The sequence below is a fragment of the Scyliorhinus canicula genome, chromosome 8 (assembly GCF_902713615.1).
Source record: "Scyliorhinus canicula chromosome 8, sScyCan1.1, whole genome shotgun sequence".
Lineage (NCBI taxonomy): Eukaryota > Metazoa > Chordata > Chondrichthyes > Carcharhiniformes > Scyliorhinidae > Scyliorhinus > Scyliorhinus canicula.
In genome coordinates this window covers 66,353,386-66,376,318 of record NC_052153.1, presented here as the reverse complement: position 1 = coordinate 66,376,318, position 22,933 = coordinate 66,353,386, and the positions used below count along the sequence as shown (strand labels likewise).

The following is a 22,933-nucleotide window of genomic DNA, read 5'->3' as shown; positions in this document are numbered from 1 at the left end:
CTACAAGACACCAATATTGTGAACAGCCTGAACAATTTTTAAAAATATAAATTTAGAGTACCCAATTCTTTTTTTCCAATTAAGAGGCAATTTAGCGTGGCCAATTCACCTACCCTGCACATCATTGGGTTGTGGGGTTGAAACTCAAGCAGAGAGGGGAGAATATGTAAGCTACACACAGTGACCTGGGGTGGGGACCAAACCTAGGTCCTCAGCATCGTAGGCAGCAGTGCTAACCACTGTGCCACCGTAACAACTATTGTCATTAGAAATGTGGTTATAAAAAAGCTGACATGAAAATAAGTGAACTGCGTGCACGAAAGGTGAACTACAGAATTAACTTCCATTCAAGAGAACAGATTATTTGTTTTGGTAAAGGTAAAGTCACCATAGTCCCAGATGATCATAGGCTGCTTTTCCCTTTTGAGGGGGAGAGCTGACTGGTGGTAGTTTAACCTGAGGAGCATCACACCTCAGGCGAGGGGCAAGGTTGAGAAAGCGGGACCTTCATGAATAATCTCAGCTAATATGGCAAAGGTTAGTTTCATATTGATATGCCTTTTTATCAGAACAGTGAACTCTGGGGCGGCACATGGCACAGTGGTTAGCATTGCTGCCTACGGCACTGAGGACCCGGGTTCGAATCCGGCCCTTGGTCACTGTCCATGTGGAGTTTGCACATTCTCCCTGTTTTTGTGGGTTTTGCCCCCACAACCCAAAGTTGTGCGGGGTAGGTGGATTGGCCACACTAAATTGCCCCTTAATTGGAAAAAATGAATTTGGTACACTGAATTTAAAAAAGTGAACTGTTTCTCTCGACAGATGCCAGCTGACCTGATGAGTCTTTCCAGTATTTTTGATTTCATTCCAAATTTCCAGAGTCTGTAGCATTTTGCATTTGTAGGAGAACGGAGTTTCAATTTTGAAGCATGATACAAATTTTTGGATGTCATTCTTTAGAAAATAAATTCCAATTAAGGGGCAATTTAGCATGGCCAATCCATCTACCCTGCACATCTTTGGGTTGTGGGGGTGAGTTCCACGCAAACAAGAGAATATGCAAACTCCATACAGTGATCCTGAACTGGGATCGAACCCGGGTCCTCGGTGCCGTGAGGTAGCAGTGCTAACCGCTGCATCGCTATGCCACCCATTGGATGGCATTCTTGAAATTTTTTGATTGCAAGCTGTATGTTTCTTGGCAATTCATTTTTAAAAAAGAAAAAAAAGTACCCAATTCATTTTTTTACCAAGGGGCAATTTAGCGTGGCCAATCTACCTAGCTTGCACATCTTTTGGGTTATAGGGACGAAACCCACGCAAACATGGGGAGAATGTGCAAACTCCACACGGACAGTGACCCAGAGTCTGGATCGAACCTGGGTCCTCTGCATTGTGAGGCCGCAGTGCTAACCCACTGCGCCAATGTGCTGCCCTCTGCAATTCACTTTTAACCCAACAAATTAAACATTCCACATAATGTATTTATTGTCATGAAGCAAAGTAATTGTAGATCAATTTGATGTTCTGAGGCTAACTTGTTTGTTTTAGATTTTGTCATCATGTATTTACATTATCTAGGCAGGGGCAAAAAAATGTTATGGAGAGCAAAGATTACATAGCACACAGCATTCTAGAATATTATTTCAAAATGTGTCAACAGGCAATTAAACCTAGCAGCCTTTGGTGGGTGCAAGTGTGTTTACCCATTATGTTATTGGGAAGCTTAATATGTGCTCTCTTCTATAGAGTTGCAACCAGCAAAGCTACATCCAACCAACAGTACCAATCTTTTCATTTCACCCATCCTTGCAAGGTGCACTGAAAGGCAACATTAAAGATTTAAGTTACTTAGGAATCCTACTGGAATTTTTTTTAGCCTGAAGTTGTAAGAATTTTTTCATGTTTTCTATGGGAGTTATGCAATTAATGGTTTAGATTAGTGGAGTGTAATGCAAATACAGCAAATTATCAGACACCTCGATGGACAACGTGGATCATGGCTGGTAAAAAGAGTTTTAAATCTAAGCGGCAGGCAGTGTTCCAGACTTCAGTTCAACTTTCCAATTGGAAATCAACTAATAATAATAATCTTTATTATCACAAGTAGGCTTACATTGCAATGAAGTTACTGTGAAATGCCCCTAGTCGCCACATTGGGTACACAGAGGAAGAATTCAGAATGTCCAAATTGCTTAACAGCATGTCTTTCGGGATTAGTGGGAGGAAACCCACGCGGACATGGGGAGAACGTGTAGACTCCGCACAGACAGTGAAAAAGCCAGCAATCGAACCTGGGACCCAACCTGTCTGAAGTGAAAGGTCATTAATTCAGTTGAAATTCTGCATGAATTACTCTACTGCATTCAATAGACATGAAACCTCATTTCCGCTTTTAATAGGCATTTGAGAACACCAACACAAAAGGGCATGAATAAATAACAGTGCTATCGTTTTGAAGCAGCAATCTTCCAATACTATTTGAAATACTTTTCATTCTCATCTCTGATCGTCATTTCATTTCACAAGCTACCGTCGAGGGGCACTTTTCTACAATGAAAAAAGCAAAGAAATGCAAAGCATCCCTATAGAAACTTGCAGGCACAAATATGTCCCAAGCAGTTTGCCAGTATCTGGTATATTAGGAACATGTCTATGACACGTGACTGCTTCTGTGTAATTCATATAACTGCTTGTAGAGATACATTGGCAAGTGCCCGAAAGCGTGTTCACTGGTGGAAGAATGGATGTGGAATGCACTCACCTTAATTCTCAAGCACTTGCTTTCATCTCGCAGTCATAGTTAGCGATCAGAAACTAAGCGACTGGCAGTGCTCAAGATTCTTAGTCTCAATATATTGGTTGGAAGTACTCAAACCTGTCTGAAGTACCAACACGGTAGGAAGCAAAGGAGAGAGCTTCCACCTTGAAATTCCCTGTACATGTCAGAAGCACATATTGGGAGTGCCAAAACATTACTCTTTAACATTTTAATTAACTTTTGTCTCTTCATAATTGAGTTTAGCAGTCTAATTTCAACATTGATATATACAAATAAAATCGCTACAGTAATCATATAGCACAAAAAAACAAAATCTTGGAGAACTTTACATAGTCTCACCTACATTGTGGTCAAAATGTGCAGAAAACATCTAATTAAACCGATCAGCACATTCTTGATTCTCAAACACCACTGACGCCTTGGGCTTAGGAGCTGAAGATTAGCCAAATTCCTGCTGTCTGTGGTGAAACAGCCCACAAATCCAGCATCAGGGCTCTTGTTTATGAATGATGGCCACCTATGGGAGGTTGAGAGTCATGGAACTGTATTTCAGAAAGTCAGTGAACATCTTTCGGGGAAAACATTGGCAGAAAATGGGCAAACTGGCCCAGCACGAAAATCTAGTGTTTACTGGCTATAATAGCCTTCCGTAAAATAAGTCTAAACAATCCCAGTACACTACGGAGCAAAATAAAACTGTCTAGATTCAACTTCAGTCAAAGTCCACGGGATGGCCGATGTTGGAAATGAAAACGAAATGTCATATGGTATATAGGCTGCTTGAGATTTGGGCTGGTGCACATAGCTGGAGTTCTGGACCCCGGGGCTGGAATCTATTTAATGGGGCTCCTTGATGAGGATTGAACTCAGTGCCTCTTGGCTCAGGAGTAGGAAATTGTCTCTGTTCTTGGGGAAACCATGTGCTATGTAGGGTTGCCAACTCCGATTGTACATTTTCCGGAAGATATCACATCACCACTCCACCCCTCTTGAACTGCACTATTGGTTACTTGAAACACCAATATTTTCAGCGCACCACCTTCCCACAGCCATTCAAAATATATTTATTACCCAATTGGATAATTGTTCAACTTTGTTCCCCAAGATATTTTTATAATTAATAAAGCAAAAACATTCAATGAGAAACTGAATGCTCCGATAGTGTTAGCCTGGGATTGCCTGCAGCAGCCCCCCCCCCCCGCCAAAACACACGCACACAAATCTTTAATTTCTGGAGACTCCATACCAATCCTGGAGGGTTGGTATACCTAACCTACTGCTATACCTAACCTGGAAGCGCTTGACGCTGACAAACCGACGCTCAAAACAAAAAGTGTCCCATTCTCCATTGCTAATAACCCTCATACTGATGAGAACAAAATTCACAAAAAATGTCACCCAAAATATCGTACAAGTCTAAGAATTAAATTAATTTAATCTAATTTTTTTTAAATTTTAGTGCACCCAATTAATGTTTTTCCAATTAAGGGGCAATTTAGCATGTTCAATCCATCTACCTTGCACATCTTTGGGTTGTGGGGGCGAAACCCATGCAAACACGGGGAGAATGTGCAAACTCCACATGGATAGTGACCCAGAGCCGGGATCGAAACTGGGACCTCGGCGCCGTGAGGCAGCTAAGAATTAAATTCATGCCACTCAAACTGCAGGTAATAGACCATAATCCAAGGGTTTCTGCTCGTTTCTCAGGTAAATTAACCATCTTATATGCAGAAAATAAATAGAATGATACATGTTCTCTTTCGATAGGGATGATGAAAAAATGCTTTGGTGTACGTCTCACTCGTTCTGTTGGAGATTCAGTAAGGTTTGATTAACTGTGGTGCTGAGAGTAAATTCAAAGCAGATCATTCCTTCCCCAGCAGCTGGTGAAGGACATATGCTAATTAATAGATTTCCAGGCGAGAGAATCGAAAGAACAAAAAATGAAAAATCACATCTTCCAATACGTAAACACTGGGCTCCACTTTAACTATATTTTTGTCTTTCACATTTCTATTCAAATTTCAGCTGGAGTCTCCTCGATTCATTACAATTGTAGAAAATTGTTCTTCTAGAATATCTTTATCCAGGTTTCTGCCTGTGGGGAGGGAGGGGAAACAAAAGCCAGTATACAAATCATCATATATTAATTGCCAGATGTGAACCACATATCAGTTGAAGCAGAAACAAATTTTACTAACAGGAGGAATACTGAGAGGATACAAATATTTAGCAATATCAAGACTATACGTAATCAATGCATTATGTTGCTTATTAATGCAAATACAGCATTTGCAGTTTAAAATTACTGGAACACATACAGAGCAATGCATGACTGGATGTGACTTATCAAAACTGAACACAAACTATGCTGGAAGGAGTACCTGTCCTATTTCTACTTTAAAAATGTTTCTATATTGAAAGAAGTTTCACAGTACAGGTGGCCATTCATCCCCTTGTGTCTGCACCAGCTCTCCGAATGGTGCCATTTTCCTATCTTCTCCCTGTAACCTTGCACATTGTTCCTTTCCAAATAACAGTCCAATTCCCTTTTGAATGCCTTGATCAAAGGTGCTTCCTCCACTCTCTCAGGCAGTGCATTCCAGACCTTAACCACCAGTTGTGTGTAAAAGCCTTTTCACACGCAAGGGTTCATACACTGCCTTCTGGTCTCTTGGACATACCTGATTTTCATTACACTACTACTGCCTTCAGCTGACTAGGCTCTTATCCTCTGGAGTTTATTCTCCAAACCTGGTTGCCTTTCTAACTATCTTTCCTCCTTTGAAATTCTCTTTAAAACCTGCCCCTTTGACCTATCTTAATATCTCCCTATGTGGTTCAGCATCAAATTTGGTTTAATAAGGGAAACACCTTGGGATATTTTATTATGTTAAAGGTTTTATATAAATACAAGTTGTTGCATCAACTGATCCATCAAATATCCATTAATGTTTATTTCTTATGCATGACTGGAACGACGGAGATTGAGTGGCGACCTGATAAAAGTTTACAAAATTATGAATGGCATGGATAGAGTGGATAGTCAGAAGCTATTTCCCCCAGAGTGGAAGTGTCAATTACTTGGGGACATAGGTTTAAGGTGCGAAGGGCAAAGTTTAGAGGAGATGTGCGAGGCAGGTTTTTAAAACTTTTTTTTTTTACAGAGGGTGGTGAGCACCTGGAACGCATTGCCGGGGGAGGTGGTAGAAGCAGATACGATAGCAACGTTCAAGAGGCATCTTGACAAATACATGAATAGGATAGAAATAGAGGAATACGGACCCTGAAAGTGCAGAAGGTTCCCGTTTAGATAGCCATCATGATTGGTGCAGGCTTGAAGGCTTAAATAGCAACTTGCATTTATATAACACCTTCAGAGTAGAAAAAGTCCCAGTACAGTTATCAGTCAAAATTGAATGACAGTTCCGTGTGGAGTTTGCACATTCTCCCCGTGTCTGCGTGGGTTTCGCCCCCACAACCCAAAAATGTGCAGAGTAGGTGGATTGGCCACGCTAAATTGCCCCTTAATTGGAAAAAATAATTGGGTACTCTAAATTTATAAAAAAATAAAATAAAAATTGAATGACAGCAAAGAGAATGAGAAGTTAGGAGGCACAATGTCAGACGGATTTAGAATGAAGGTTCCAGAGCATGGGCCTTATGCAGCTGAAGCCATGGTTGCCAATGCTGAAGCCTAAATGGGTTATTGCGCAAAAGGCTGCACTTAAAGGAGCAGAGGAGTTCTGGACTGAGTGGATGAATGCAAAGAGGGAGGTTAAGGAGGTTGAGGCCATGGAAACAAACGGAAAGATGAGTTTTAAATTTGAGGCTTTTGAGGATTAGGAACCAACAATACAGTCAGAAATGACAGCAGTGATGGCAGGGTACAACACGGCGCAGGATAGGATAAAGACAGAAGAGTTTAAAACTAAACATACCTGGGAAGGTAACTAAATGTATTTTGATTACTGTGCAAACATTTTTTCAAACCAAATGTAAAATCTGTTTTCAACTGAACAATTTGGGTGACCGTTGTAACCACAGCACATTGCTATGCCTCATAGAAGTTATTTTTTAAATTTAGAGTACCCAATTAATTTTTTCCAATTAAGCATGGCCAATCCATCTACCCTGCACATCTTTGGGTTGTGGGGGGGGGGGGCGAAACCCACGTAAACAGAGGGGGAATGTGCAAACTCCACACGGACAGTGACCCAGAGCTGGGATCGAACCTGGGTCCTCGGCGCCGTGAGGCAGCAGTGCTAACCTCTGCACCACCGTGCTGCCCATGCCCAATAGAAGTTAAACCTACCCAAAACATCAAAAGAAAAATAAAAGGCAGGTGGGATGCCACTTTTGTTGGTTACCTATAAACACAAATCTGTTGATTCTTTCGCTGTCTGCATCCCAGTTGACAGAAGTTTCTTCCAGGTCATAAAGTTCGTACACTCCCTGGACAATCACCTGCTGTGGTCTTTCCTGTATTGAGACAAGGGCCTGCCAAATAATAAGAGAGGCAACTATAAACCTGATGGTTTGAAGCTGAAATTCAAAATCACAACACTTTATAGAATTACATTCCATCATGTTAAAGAAACATGTTTATTAACAAATCTAAAACTAATCCAAATGGACGGAAGTACAAAGCCAGGTACAAACTGTTATACAGCATCAAAATTGGATATTTTGCTGTCATGTTAAACTTGATTTCAATAAAGTGTTTATAGAAATTGATTAAAATACATTGGGCAAATTTTCTGGGATGAAGGGCAGAATGGAGGATAAAGGGGGTTAAGCAGAGGCAGAACGTTTAGAAACATCAGGTCTCTGACCAGAGAAGAGGCCAAAAAAAATTCCCATCGGTGTAAACGGCAGTTCCAACCATCTTAGAGAAAGCCCTGATGCCACATGGGACAAAAATCTAACAAGATAAAGTTCCCTTACCAGGGTTACTGTGGCTCCCACCTTCTCAATACTCAGCTATCTGAGAACCAGACTCTCTAGTGCTGTGAGTCAGCAGTGCTAACCACTGTGCCACCCCACCATCCTTAACCAAAGTGAAATACTGAGGATGTGAGAAAGCCACATAATTTTCAGCATCTTTAACTAAAATTACACTGACAATGATCATGGGAAAATGCAAGCCATTTTACAAAGAGCACTTAACTGCTAGAAAATAGGTTGTTAAAATGTTTGCTTGGAAATTGCCAAAGGTTTTGAAATTCTATGTAACATAACAGCTGTTAAAACAAAATTGACATGAGCCACACCATTTCGATAAATGTAGATTAAAGTGCATTTTTGCAGAGGATCAGTGCTAGAGAATCTATGCAGTATTTAACCCGACAGTATTCATCATCAGGATCCTTAGTATCTCACACAAAGGCATTGTTTGCACGCAAGCGTTGAGAGATAGTGCAAGGAGCATGCGCCACCAAGCGGACATCACAATTAAACCTGAGCTTTTATAATTTCCAAACATATGATTTCCAAGAGGAGTCACTTGATAATAAGTGGAGACCAGAGTTCCTAACTATTTTTTGGCATTTGAGCTAATTTGGAGAAATGCTGACTGCAGTATCCCAATAGAGATTTGTTAGTTAAGTGCAGATAAGGAATCAAATCTAGAAACACACTGGTTCATATGGCTCTGTATGAAATCTGGTGGTCCCATCACTCACAAAGCAAACCAGAAAGTCCCACCAGAACTGATTTTTCGATAAAAAATAACTCATTAAAAAATTATGATGAACTTCCTTTCCTTTCACAGAGTCATTTCATTTCATTTTTATTTTGCTATTACATCTTTTTCTTTGAAGAGTGAATACTGTTTGATTTTTAAAAGCAATGCTGATTCCCATATTAATAACATAATTGAAAGCAACATGACAAAATTAAACCAAAACGTACCATCCCTGAGCATAGTACTTCCTCAAATTAGGTCAGATAAGCGAACGGTAAACTAATAATTACCTTTAGCCGTATGATTTCCATTGGAATGCCTGACTTATTCTTCAAATTTTTTTCCCATAACAGATTCTAAAAGAAAGAAGTAAAACTTGTATTTACATGACATTTATCACATTCCAATGTGCTGAAAATAGAAGGTTTTATTTTTGAGGTGCAATTTCTGTTGGTTATGTAGGCAAACACAATGACCATTTTCCACACACCGAATGCAATCATTTAAAAACATTAAAAAAAAGAGTACCCAATTTATTTTTCCAATTAAGGGGCAATTTAGTGTGGCCAATCTAGCTATCCTGCACATCTTTGGGCTGTGGGGGCAAAACCCACGCAAACACAGGGAGAATGTGTAAGCTCCACACGGGCAGTGACCCAGAGACGGGATCGAACCTGGGACCTCGGCGCCACGAGGCAGCAATGCTACCCACTGCGCACGTGCTGCCCCATCAAATGCAATATTAGCAAAAGGATCAGTAGCCAGTTCATCTATTCTTAAATGTTGCTGGTAGAGGACAAACATTGGCCAAAAGTTTAGAAACCCTTTTATTTTCGTTTGGAACAGTACCAGGGGATCTCGAATATCAATCCAGACCATCAAAATAGGAACTGAAGACCCAGGTTCAGCATCTAATCTGGAAGATAGTACCTCTGACAATGGAGCACATCGGTTGGGTCGTAGGCTTAAATTATGTGTTGAGATGCTAAAAAGGGGTTTGAACCCACAACATTTTAATTCAGATGAGACTGCGGTCAACTGAATTCGATGGCACCTATTTATTTCTTTTTTTATTTTTTAAATTTAGCCTACCCAATTCATTGTTCCAATTAAGGGGCAATTTAGCATGGCCAATCCACCTAGCCTGCACATCTTTTGGGTTGTGGGGGCGAAACCCACGCAAACACGGGGAGAAGGTGCAAATTCCACACCGACAGTGACCCAGAGCCGGGATCGAACCTGGGTCCTCGGTGCCGTGAGGCAGCAGGGCTAACCCACTGCGCCACCATGCTGCCCCTATTTATTTCTTTACTTTACTGGAAGCCTATAAAAAATAGAAGTCTGATTGTTGATTTTTTTTATAAATTCAGAATACCCAATTATTGTTTCTCCAATTAAGGGGCAATTTAGCGTGGCCAGTCCACCTTACCTGCACATCTTTGGGTTGTTGGGGTTAAACCCTCTCACCTAACCCCTGACCTGGCAAAAGGACAATACTCCAGTGCAATTAATATAGATGCCTGTTAGAATCCCTACAGGGCAGGAGGAGGTCATTCAGCCCATCCAGTCTGCATTGACCCTCTGAAAGAGCACCCCACTGAGGTCTATGCCTCTGCCTTAACCATTGGACACGAAAAGGCAATTTATTATAGCAAATCCACCGAGCCTGCACATCTTTTGACTATGGGAGGAAACCAGAGCACCCGGAGCAAACCCACGCGGACATGGGGAGAAAGTACAAACTCCACACACAGTCACCCGAGGTCAGAATCGAACCCGGGTCGCTGGTGCTGCGAGGCAGCAGTGTTAACCACTGTGTCACCGTGTTAGGGAGCAGGGGGAGTGTTGTGTGAAAAATGACAAACTGTTTGTAATTTGGTTGTGTTTTTGGATGACTATGTGATTTGTTAATTGTGTTTGGAATAAAATACATTTTTAAAAAAAGTATATGTGCTTGTTTCGTAGAAGGATCAATGGACTTGAAAAGGTAACTCTGTTTCTCTCTCCACAGGTGTTGCCAGACCTGCTGACTTTATCCAGTATTGTCTGTTTTTTTTCACATTTCCAGCATCTGCAGTATTTTGCTTTTATTGGCATAGGTGGCTCACTAATGCAATTTATAGTGACTGACAAAGCTAAGAGGAGTTTTGGATAGATTACAACTTATGATTTTTATTACACTTCCAGATGTTTCTTGATAGTCACTGCAACATACTGAGGCGAAAGTATCATTGAATCCCTACAGTGCAGAAGGCCATTTGGCCCATAGAGTCTGCACCGATCCTCTCCACCCTATACCGTAACCTAACCAGCACATCCTTGGACACTAAGGCAATTTATAATGGCTAATTCACCTAAACTGCATATCTTTGGACTGACAGGTTCAAGGTGAGAGGGGGCAAGCGTAAGGGAGATGTACGGGGTACGTTTTTCACGCAGAGAGTGGTGGGTGCCTGGAATGCGCTGCCAGAGGATGTGGTGGAAGCAGGTACATTAGCAACATTTAAGAGGCATCTGGATGGGTACATGAATAGGGAGGAAATAGAGGGATGCAGACCGACTACGGGCAGAAGGTTTTTTTTTAGTTAGGGCATCATGATCGACACAGGCTGGGAGGGCCAAAGGGCCTGTTGCTGTGCTGTACTTTTCTTTGTTCTTTGAAACCGAAGCACCCGGAGGAAACCCACACAGACACGCGGATAATGTACAAACTCCGCAGTCACCCAAAGCCAGAATTGGACCCAGTCCGTGGCGCTGTGAGGCAGCAGTGCTAACCACTGTACCGCCCCACGTTTCATTCCATTTTAGTATAATGAAGGTGAAGGAAGGACACTGCAAGCAATTAAACATGTTGCATTGTGTTATTGTACCATACATGCAATACCGTAAACTGGTGAAATATAGATTCACACCTAAATTACCCACACAATGCATCCCATCTAAAATCTAAAAACAATGCGAGAAGCACCATCATATCCAAATCTGACATCTTCATCCAGAATTAAATTTACTCATTGGTTTAAATGTTTTTGAAGTCTCTTATTCTTTTGACTTTTGTTTTTATAAATTTAGAGTACCCAATTCATTTTTTCCAATTAAGGGGCAATTTAGCATGGCCAATCCACCTGCCCTGCACATCTTTGAGTTGTGGGGGTGAAATCCATGCAAACACGGGGAGAATGTGCAAACTCCACACGGACAGTGACCCAGAGCCAGGATCGAACCTGGGATCTCGGGGTAGTGAGGCTATAGTGCTAACCCACTGCGCCACCGTGCTGCCCATTCTTTTGACTTTTAAATTAATCTCTGAAATATTCACAATGCTGACCACCCAATACGCCTTAGCCCACTATGAACAAAACACTTAACAAAACGTAACATTAAAAACCATGCATTGAAATTCTAAGTGATTTACGTTAGCCCCAAGTATTTTTCTATAAGAAAGTTTATAGTTAGTTTAAAAATATGTTTCAAAAAAAGTATTTAAAAAGTGCACCTGAAGGTATATGTTTAAGTCTTCTTCAAGAATGGTGCCAGGAATTTCGAATGTAACTGTAATGATACTCTGCAATAAATAAAAAGAAAAGAAAGTTACACTATGGCCATTGTCTATTCGTCCATCAAAAATCTGAAATCGGTCTTTGATTTGGAATACTTTTCAGCATATCATTGTGTTCAATGAAAACCTTCTTGGGAAGTGGTTTCATCTCCATATTTATTTTAATCAGTTGTGTATGATATACATATTAGAACCTCCCACAAATTGTATTACTCTTTTGTATATCTGTGGACAATTCCACGACAATATTTTCACCAAGCAAGCCCCAAAGTACAGCATACTGCTCACGATATCACCCTGATTCCAAATGTATTAAAATAAATCTAGCCATTTTCAAGTCCTGCCTTTATTTTCCTTTGCATGTGTTGCAATGTAACTATAGCTAACATCCCTACATTACTGGAGCATTCATATTCTAGGGGAGGAAAAATCTTATGATGGCAAGTCTTCAATTTTACCAAGTCACCTCTGAAATGTCACTGCAGACATCATTCAGCGCAACATCCATGTCTGCAGATCCTCCCAATTGCACTCTACAAATGTAGCCAAGAACCACTGAACGGATCAACAAAATGGCAATAAGAAAGGATGTGCTGAAAAAAGACACTTTGTCAAAGCTTTTTGTCTTGCACTCATCAGGACAATCGCAAGAATACCAATGTTGGGGGAAACAACAACTTTATACTGTATGAGAAGAGGGTGCTGATTGGTTGGCAAGTGGATTCAATTGATAGAGGAGTTACCATGGAGAATAAACCAGTTGACGGTGACTGACAGTTAACTGACAAGCATTGTTCGAAATTGAAACCAGACAGCTTGACTTTGGCTGGTCAAGGCATTTCCCTGTTGAATGAACCAGTGAATAGCTTTCACTTATTCTGTTTAGCTGAAAGAGGTGCAATGTGTGCACATGTTCTTTCTGTCTGCAAAGGAAAAGGTCTTGAATATTAATATATGTAGCTACCAATACATACAAATGCACCACACAATGAGCCCACTTCACAGTCTTAAATTGATTGTCAACATAATTTTTAGCACACTGCGGATTATTTATCAAATGACGTCCAATTGTGGAATCACATTATTTGCTAAATAATCCTTAGTGTATTAAGAATTACACTGACAACCAATTTACTATTGTCATTTGGGCCCGCAGTGTGGCACATTTGGATGTACTGGAAACTACATACATTAATACACAGGGTTTTGTTCGCTGCAGACAGAAATAACACATACATACATTGTGCCTCTTTCAGCTAAACATAATAAATGATGGCCATTCATTGGTTCATTCAACAGGGCAATACATTGACCGAGTCAACCTACCTGCTTGACAGTTAACTGTCAGTCACTATCAACTGATGTATTCTCCAATCAGATCCACCTGCCAACTAATCATCACCCTCTTCTCATACAGTATATAATCACTGTTTCCCCTGACATTGGTATTCTTGCGATTGTCTTGATGAGTGCAAGGTTAAAAGCTTCAGCAGAATGTCCTTTTTTAGCAGTACTCAAGTTCGATACGACTAAATAACTATTTGTCAAATACGGTATCTTGGGCCTATGTAGGTGTCCGACTCCTCATAATCCTACTTTATCCCACAATCTTGAGAGCACATATTTTACACATCACAACAGTCAACAGCGTATGCCAATGTGCACTGTGTGCACAGTATTTGTGCATTGAACGATGCATGGGCAATGTCACAAGATCAATGCTCCCAGATAATAAACCGACGCATCCGTTTGTGCAAATGCAGTGGTTGCAACCTGCATGAAACTATCACAGTAGTTATAGTGGCAGCATTATGAAGTTGACAGTTTCAGCAGAAACTTAGGTAAGACTTTGAAGCTATCAATTGTTAATATATAAAATGGTACACTTTTTAAGATCACATTGATAACAGTAATAAGTTTCACAATAGCCTGTACATCACAATGTCACTACATAATAATAATCTTTATTATTGTCACAAGTAGGCTTGCATTAACACTGCAATTAAGTTAATTGAGAGCACAGTGAAAATCCCATAGTCGCCACACTCCAGCATAAATAATTCATTTCTGTACAAAGAAAACGACATGATCACCAAGTTGTGCAGACAGATATCCTGCAGTTGTTTTGTGCTGATGCACACAACTGACTGAAGCACAATGTACAAAGTCTGAAAAATTGAGGTCTTCTTGAAAAGGTTTTGAAAATAGTTTGTTTCTACTAATATGTTCTTACAGCAGTTTATATAAACATCTACAATTGAAGCAGTTAAGTCCATACAGTCAAATCCCTAACATTATAATTATGTATTTTTAGAAACAAAACATTTCAAATCAATAAATTATATTTGGCAGCAGAAAGTCAAAGGCACAATGTTCACTTAATGAAATCTAGTTACCTTATCAAGGTGAGGGTGGGCTGTTTGCACAAGGCATAATTTTTCCTGCAAACTGAACAAAATAGGTACTGGTTGCGTAAAATTATTTTTTTCTTCCTGGGATCTATTCAACCAAGGCTAGAGTAATCACACAGGTACATTTTTTTTTAAATAAGAGAAAGAGCAGCAAGCAGACAAAGGTACATTTTTGGAAAAGTGGGAAGATAGAAATAGGCAGGATAGGAGGTGACCATTCTTTCTCCTCCGCGATTGCGGCATGAAGTGACCTAGTAAATAAAAGGTGGTATTCCAAAGTCAAGAAAATGGACATTGGATTCATATGCAAATCATGCAAAACATTTGTCCGCCATTCATAACATAAAAAGATGATTATCTTCCATATTGATTAAAGCAACAGTGAGGCACAGTAATTTAAGAGAGGGAATGTACGTGTCCTGGGTGTCGTCGTACACCAGTCACTGAAGCAAGCATGCAGGTGCAGCAGGCGGTGAAGAAGGAAAATGGGAAAGAACATACAGTGCAGAAGGAGGCCATTCGGCCTATTGAGTCTGCACCGAACCACTTAAGCCCTCACTTCCATCCTATCCCCGTAACCCAATAACCCCTCCTAAATGTTTTTGGACACTAAGGGCAATTTAGCATGGCCAGTCCACCTGCACGTCTTTGGACTGTGGGAGGAAACCGGAGCACCCGGAGGAAACCCACGCAGACACGGGAAGAACGTGCAGACTCCGCAAAGACAATGACCCAGCGGGGAATCAAACCTGGGACCCTGGCGCTGTGAAGCCACAGTGCAATACACTTGTGCTACCGTGCTACCATGTTGGCCTTCATAGTGAAAGGATTAGAGTACAGAAGCAGGGATGTCTTGCTGCAATTATTCAGGGCCTTAGTGAGGCCAGACCTGAAATATTGTGTGCAGTTTTGGTCTCCTTACCTGAGGGAGGATGTACTTGCTATAGAGGGAGTGCAGAGAAAGTTTACCAGACTGATTCCTGGGATGGTGGAACTGACGTATGAGGAGAGATTAAGTCGGTTAGGGTTATATTTTCTGGAGTTCAGGTGGCACAATGGCGCCCAGGCCTGGCCCCAGGTCACTGTCCGTGTGGAGTTTGTACATTCTCCCCGTGCCTGCATGAGTTTCACCCCCACAACCTAAAGAGGTACAGGGTATGTGAACTGGCAGCGCTAAATTGCCCCTTAATTGGAAAAAAGAATTGGGTACTCTAAATTATTATTTTTAAAAATTTGCTGGAGTCCAGGAGGATGAAAGGGGTTCTCACAGAAACCTATAAAGTTCTAACAGGACTGGACAGGGTAGATGCAGGAAGGATGTTCCCGATGGTGGGGGTGTCCAGAACCAGGGGTCATAGTCTAAGGATAAGGGGTAAACCTTTTGGGACTGAGATGAGGAGAAATGTCTTCAACTAGAGAGTGGTGAGCCTGTAGAATTCAATACCACAGAATGTAGTTGAGACCAAAACATTGTATGTTTTCAAGGAGTTAGGTATAGCTCTTGGGGCTAAAGGGATCAAAGGATATGGTGGAAAAGCGGGAACAGGTTACTGAGTTGGATGATCAACCATGGTCATATTGAATGGTGGAGTAGGCTCGAAGGGCTGAATGGCCTACTCCCGCTCTTATTTTCTATGTTTCTAGTACAATATTAGTGAAGCACAGTACAACATATGACTTGGTTTGCTCTTCTAAATAAACTCTGAAAGGCATTCAGTTCCAGATCAGTCAAAGAAACATGAAAGTCACTGATGGTGGCTGACTAATGATCAAAGTCACTCTTATGTCTGCGTGGTTTCTTCCAGGTGCTCTGATTTACTCCCACAGTCCAAAGAACTCTAGGTTAGGTAGGGATTGCGGGGATAGGGCGGGGGAGTGGGCCTAGAGTGCTCTCTCAGAGGGTCGGTGCAGGCTAGATGGGCCGAATGGCCTCCTTCTGCACTGTGGAGATTCTATGGATTTGATTTTTGGCCTTCGATGCCCGTGTGGCGTTTGCACATTCTCCCCGTATCTGTGTGGGTTTCTTCCAGGTGCTCCAGTTTCCTACCACAGTCCAAAGATGTGCAGGATAGGTGGGTTCCTGGGATAGGGCTGGGGGAGTGGGCCTAGGTACAGTGGTCTTGGTAGACTCGATGAGCCGAATGGCCTCCTTTTGCACTGTAGAGATTCTATTTTGTTTCTCCACCGGTCACAAAGCTGCAGCTTGAATGTGGTGATGTTGTAGACATCAGGAATGTTGCAAATTCTCAAATATTCTTCAGTTACTATGTTATGAAATTTTTTTTTGTGTAAAAGTATAGGTATTAACGTACATGAAAAATTTAGGCAATATTAGCACCGAATAATGTAGTTAGGATGAACGTGCCAAGTGCTTATAATAACACCCTTAACGGAACATTGAAATCAGATTAAATCCCCACATCCGAGAGCTATTCACGTATATTTAACTTTTGATGTCCACATGGAAAATTCAACAGATAGAATAAATCCCTAACCACACGGCTGGCACCACTTAAAGAAAAGGAAAACATACTCCAGAAAAAAATGCTTTTTGCACAGTTAGCAGTTGTTCTGGCTTCTTAAATTATACCATGTAGGCAAAATTGATTGACAAGATTGCAACATTTACAACTGCAAGGTGTAGACAGATATTGTGAGAGTAACTTCAAAATGTTCCAGTAGCTTCTAAATACTCTGAGGGGGTAAGGTGATGACCCTGGACTTCAGGGTAGGAAGGAAAGGTGAGTGTGTGCATCGTCAAGCTGTGTAGGGGAGCTCAGCTGAATGGGTCTCAGCAGAAGTCAATTTCTTGCAAAAGCTACAGGTAATGAAATTTAAAATAAAACTTTAATTATCCATTTATAGAAACCAGACTTTAGAACAATTTCACTCTCCCGTTTTACGTACAGTATGTCCACGTCCCAAAGGAATTAAAATGGCACCTATTAAATATTTTGGGGCAGATTTTCAGCCTGCTGCCAAAGAAACCCCAAGGGCAGAATCATGTATCGGCGATGGGGGTCTAAGCCAACAGCTGCATAGTCAGCTAGATCCCCCCCCCTCGGTTTTACATCTTCCTGGGATGGTCTGCTGCATCTTGTGCCAATCAGGCAGTTGACTAGCCAGCGGCGGTCCTTTCCCCATAATCAGGACCCCAGGGGCAGATGTCCCCACCCCCGTTACTGAGAGTTGTTGGCCAATCGCAGACTGGCTGTTTTATTTGACCCGCAGTGGGAATGAAAACCATCCAAGGCCCGGGACCCAGGCCAGAAGTGAGTGCTGGCGGGAAGGGGGTTCATGGGTAGCAAGGGCAGGAGCGGAGTTCTCAGTGGTTCATGGGTAGCAAGGGCAGGAGCGGAGTTCTCAGTGATCAGGCACTCAGTGCCTTTGAACGAGGCCCCACCTCCGGGGGCCTGCATGCAAACTCGACAAGGGTTTGCTTGTTGTACAGTCAGCATGGTGAGCCCCCCCAGCCGCTGCTAGGTTACTGCCAGTGGTGGCAGAATGAGGCACTTATGTGGGCATTATTTTCTCACTTAAAAGCGTCAACTGATGGCAGAGCAGCAAAGTCATGGATTTAACCGTATGAAGGCAGGATGGTGGCAGCGTCCTCAGCCTCTTGCCTGATTAAATACTGCAATGGGCAGCTGATGCATACCTGCCAATTTTATGCCTACAGCATCAATGATTTTTAACATAGCAAAATAGCCCAAGGAACTTCAGCGGAGGGTTGCAAAATAAAATGCAACACTTAGGTTCTAAAGGAGATATTGGGGAAAAAAGCTTTGGTCACATAGATAAGTTTTATGGAGAATCTTAAAGGAGGAGAGAGAGACAGAGAGAGACAACTGAAATAAGTAATGGTAGCGCGATTAAAATAGGGATGTGCAAGAAGACAGAATTGGAGTACTGCAGAGACATCAAAGGGTTTTACATTGCTTCCCTGTCCGGCAATGTCTCAAAATCGGCCAACATGTTTTCTTGAATTCAGTGAAATCATGTGCGAGTGAAACTTTGGTCAATTTTGTTTTTAAAAAACGCATTAAAAAACCTTGCATTTAATCATTAAAACAATTTCGGGAGGAAACATACAATGCTTTAACCAAGTAATAAATAACAACTGTCCTCAGAAAACTGATTGATAAAAATATTTGAAAAGCATCATTACTGTAGTTTCCCTCTGCTGTTTATACAGGGCTTAGACTCAATTTTGATGCTATTTGTGAGACAGAGAATATTGGTGTCACACCAGACCTGAATTGTACCAACCATGACAATTGCCGCCAGAGTTCTCCACTTTACCTTCTTATTTCTTCTCCCTTGCATCAGAAGGGCTTTCTTTCATACCCTCCATTCGACAGGGTATTTTATAATTCCATATGGAAGGACTGAGTTATAATGGACCAAATGGCCAATTCTCATTTTCAAGCGCGTAAGGTTTTGTGAATGGACATAAACTACATTAGCTAGTGGTCAACATGGACACAAGAACCTACAGGTAAGTATCAGCTACATTTTTCCAACTAGTCATAGTCAACGGGCATTAAATCTACACGCTCTTTAGTGCGATGATAAATTTTAAACCATCAAGTGACATTATTTATCTCACCAATCTCTAGTTGCCTTCTTTAACATAAATTAGCGGTGAAGAAAAAAATCGACAAATGCAGATCACAGTTTACCCGTAGGCTTGAAATGTACCTTTCACTGGCTTGGCTATCAAAAGCATGCAAATCAAGAACTTCTGTAAGATCAACTCTGAAAGACAATAAACAAAATAAGTAGCTATGAGACTAAATATAAGATAATATGCAGGCTATAATAAACACGTTATAAACAATAATAGTTTGGATTACATAAAACCTACAACAGCCAGTCACACTTCACATTTTGTGACATAAACAAGTATTTAACTTTTGGCAAATTTATTTTTGAGCCGGCATCAAGTGTAATTGGCTTATGAAGCAACAAATCATCTGATGAGTTTACTATATCACTTAACTAAAATGTAGCAATGAGTTTTATTTTACTGCAGGACCAGAGAAATACACATATATATAAATATTCTAAAATTAACTGCAACACAGAGAAACAAGCCCAAGATACATACTTATCTCAGTCATAGATATAAAGAGATATAAATATCATTGCTGATGATACTTCACAGTTCAATTATTTTTCTGCATCTGCATACAGTTTAGTGTCCCCTTAAAAGCACTGACATACGTTCCGGTGCCGGACCAGATACCAATTTATATTAGGAAACGGGAGGAAACCCCATCAATCTTCCAATTTGTAAAACTGGGAGGAAAGGATATTTTGCCCCAGGAGTGGTTCCACTGACAAATAGGGATCTTTTATATTAAAACAAACTTTATTAACTCAGGAGTAACCACATTAACATCACAGAAAATAGCTTTTAAATTAACAGTTGAACAAGTCTGAAAATAAAAGGAAACACATTAACCACTGACATATACCGTGTCGATCTCCAGTTAAGCAAAGCCCATTACAGGTCAAAAGTCACTGGTAAATAAAGTTAGTAACAGTGGTACTTGCTGTACTATTGTGTAGAGATATCCTTTCAGGAAAGTAGAGAGAGACCCTTTCAGGCACAACATGCAAATCCTTCTGTCACTGTCAGACTAAAATACTACAGCCAGAACCGCTTGCTACAGACCTAGCAGGGGCTGGTTTCGCACAGTTGACTAAACAGCTGGCTTGTAACGCAGAACAAGGCCAGCAGCACGGGTTCAATTCCCATACCGGCTTCCCCGAGCAAGCGCCAGAATGTGGCGACTCGGGGCTTTTCACAGTAACTTCGTTGGAGCCTACTTGTGACAAGAAGTGATTATTAATATTAATTACATCACCTGTATCCCACTGTTCCATAACCTGCTTAGCTAGGACTAAACACAATGGGCGGGATTCTCCCCTTCCCGGCGGGGTTGGCCATACCGACGCCGGGGAGTGGCGTGAACCACTCTGGCGGCGGGCCACCCGGAAGGTACGTAATCCTCCGCACCTTCAGGGGCTAGGCCGGCGTGGAAGGGCTTGGCGCGTGCCAACCGGTGCCGAAGGGCCTCTGCCGGCCGGCGTGTGCTGGCATCATCCCAGCACATGCGCAGGGGGTTTCTTCTCCGCGCCGGCCATGGCAGAGGTTGACAGCAGCCGGCGCGGAGGGAAAGAGTGCCCCCACGGCTGAGGCCCGCCCGCAGATCGGTGGGCCCCGATCGCGGGCCAGGCTACCGTGGGGCACACGGTGGGGGCACCCCGCAGGCCAGTCGCCAGTCTGGCCCCCCCCCCACCCGAGGATTCTGCAGGCCGCCCGTAGAGCCAGGTCCCGCTGGCACGGACCTGGTTTGACTTATGCCAGCGGAAAGGCCGAAAATTGCTGTCGCTCGGCCCATCGCAGGCCAGAGAATCAGCGGGCGGGGGGGGGGGGGGGGGAGGGGGGCGCTACCAGCGGCCGCCGACTAGTGTGGCGTGATTCCCGCCCCTGCCAAAAAAACAGCGGCGGAGAATTCGGCAGCCGGCATCGGGGCGGGTTTCACGCCGCCCACCCCCCCAGCGATTCTCCGACCCGGCGGGGGGGTCGGAGAATCCCGCCTAATGTCTATGATAATCAACTGTCCAGGAAATCTCTAGCAATCATAACAAAGTTCCATTCGGCATCTCTTTGTAACCAAGTAAATGGTCACAATGAATGATTATCCCACTTCTATGACATTTTCATTTCACCTTTTGCAGATACACCACCTGCCTGTATGTTAAACCAGGATTTAAAAAAATATTATTACAACAGATACAGATATATATATAAAACACAATCTATATAAAAGTTTCATACATTCATCCTACTGATTGAAGGGATATAATGCCATTGGGGTTATCTAATATTCTTTCAAAAGACAAATTTCTGTACTTGAGCAGAAACTGTGAGGGGCAGTTATTTTACCATTGAAAGCCTGGTTCTCACCCAAAATATCTGTGTGCACTTTTTAACATTGGCTTGTTGCCATCACAGAACACATTTATGCAAGTGTTGGCCAACACTCATGCCTATTTAGGTCAAATCTATCTCAAGTTAATATAGACTGCAGTATTCCGGCTTAAGCCTCAAAATGACTTGAAAATGCAGTACTACTTTGTTCAAACAATAAATGTACTATTACACTAACATCTAGTTCAGTGTGTATTTATCACACACTCCAAAGCATCGACAACATGGAACTAATTAATCTACTGAGTTAATAAAGTCAAATGTCAACTGAGTAACTTCTATGCTTTCAGTTCTAAATTTTGCAAGAAAAAACACAATTCAGCCGAACAAGTAGTTGTACTAATATTCATTAAAGCAACGTAATGGCCACACTGCTGAAAATTAGGCTGGTATATTAGTCAATTAACACAGAAATTTGTGACATGCCTACATTTTTGGGATTAAAATTATTGACAATCCATTAGTTTAATTTTTTTTAAATCCAAGTTATTATTTATTGAATACGAATCAACAATAAGTGCTCATATAGAAAGGTTAACCACAGTAGCACAGTGATTAGCACTGTTGCTTCATAGTGCCATCGTCCCAGGTTCGATTCCTGACTTGGGTCACTGTGCGGAGTCTGCACATTCTCCCCGTATCTGCTTGGGTTCCTCCGGATGCTCTGGTTTCCTCCCACAAGACATGCTGTTAGGTAATTTGGACATTCTGAACAATCTATGTACCTGAACCTGCTGGGGTGTGGTGACAAGGGGACTTTCACAGTAACTTCATTGCATTGTTTACTGAAATAAATTTAGAGTACCCAATTCATTTTTTCCAATTAAGGGGCAATTTAGAGTGGCCAATCCACCAATCCTGCACATCTTTTTGGGTTGTGAGGGGGTGAGACCCATGCAGACATGGGGAGAATGTGCAAACTTCATATGGACAGTGATCCAGAGCTGGGATTGAACCCGGGTCCTCGGCGCTGTGAGGTAACAGTGCTAACCACTGCACCACCGTGCTGCCCTCCATACAATTTTTAACTACACGGCTCCTTTTATTTATTTTTTGTTGGGTTCTCACCCACAGCGAGTCTCATGGGGAGGGAAGACTGCTTCACAAGGTTCAAACCTATGAGAACAAGCAGAAGTATTGGGAGAGTGAGGGATTTGGAATGGGGGGGGGGGGAAGAGGAGATTCCCATTATTTGTAGTGACGGTTGTCACAGTGGGGGGGGGGGTCCTATGGTGGCTGGGAGTTGTTAGGCAGTGAGTGGGGTGAAGGGCAGTCACAGGGGGTGGAGGTTTTTATTTTATTCTACCAAGGGATATGGGCATCGCTAACTAGCACAGCATTTTTGCCTATCCGTAATTGAGAAGGTGATGGTGAGCTGCTTTCTTGAATTGCAGTCCATGTCGTGTAGGTACATCACAGTGCTGTTTGGAAAGGGGCTCCAGGATTTTGACCCAGCAACAGTGAAGAAACAAAAATATAGTTCCAAGTT

General features: G+C 42.0%; 1 protein-coding gene across 3 annotated transcripts in view; it reads right to left on the bottom strand.

Moving 5' to 3' along the window:
• Positions 1-2,372: 2,372 nt before the first annotated feature.
• Positions 2,373-22,933, bottom strand: part of cbwd (COBW domain containing) — a 77,427-nt gene continuing 56,866 nt past the window's right edge. For all 3 annotated transcript variants that reach the window (XM_038804695.1, XM_038804693.1, XM_038804696.1), the window contains 6 exons: positions 19,143-19,199; positions 14,427-14,478; positions 11,968-12,036; positions 8,762-8,827; positions 7,156-7,285; positions 2,373-4,883 (listed from right to left, as the gene is read on the bottom strand). In XM_038804695.1, coding sequence (XP_038660623.1) covers positions 4,810-4,883; positions 7,156-7,285; positions 8,762-8,827; positions 11,968-12,036; positions 14,427-14,478; positions 19,143-19,199 — 448 coding nt within the window. In that variant the 3' untranslated portion in view covers positions 2,373-4,809. The remainder of the gene's footprint in view (positions 4,884-7,155; positions 7,286-8,761; positions 8,828-11,967; positions 12,037-14,426; positions 14,479-19,142; positions 19,200-22,933) is intronic.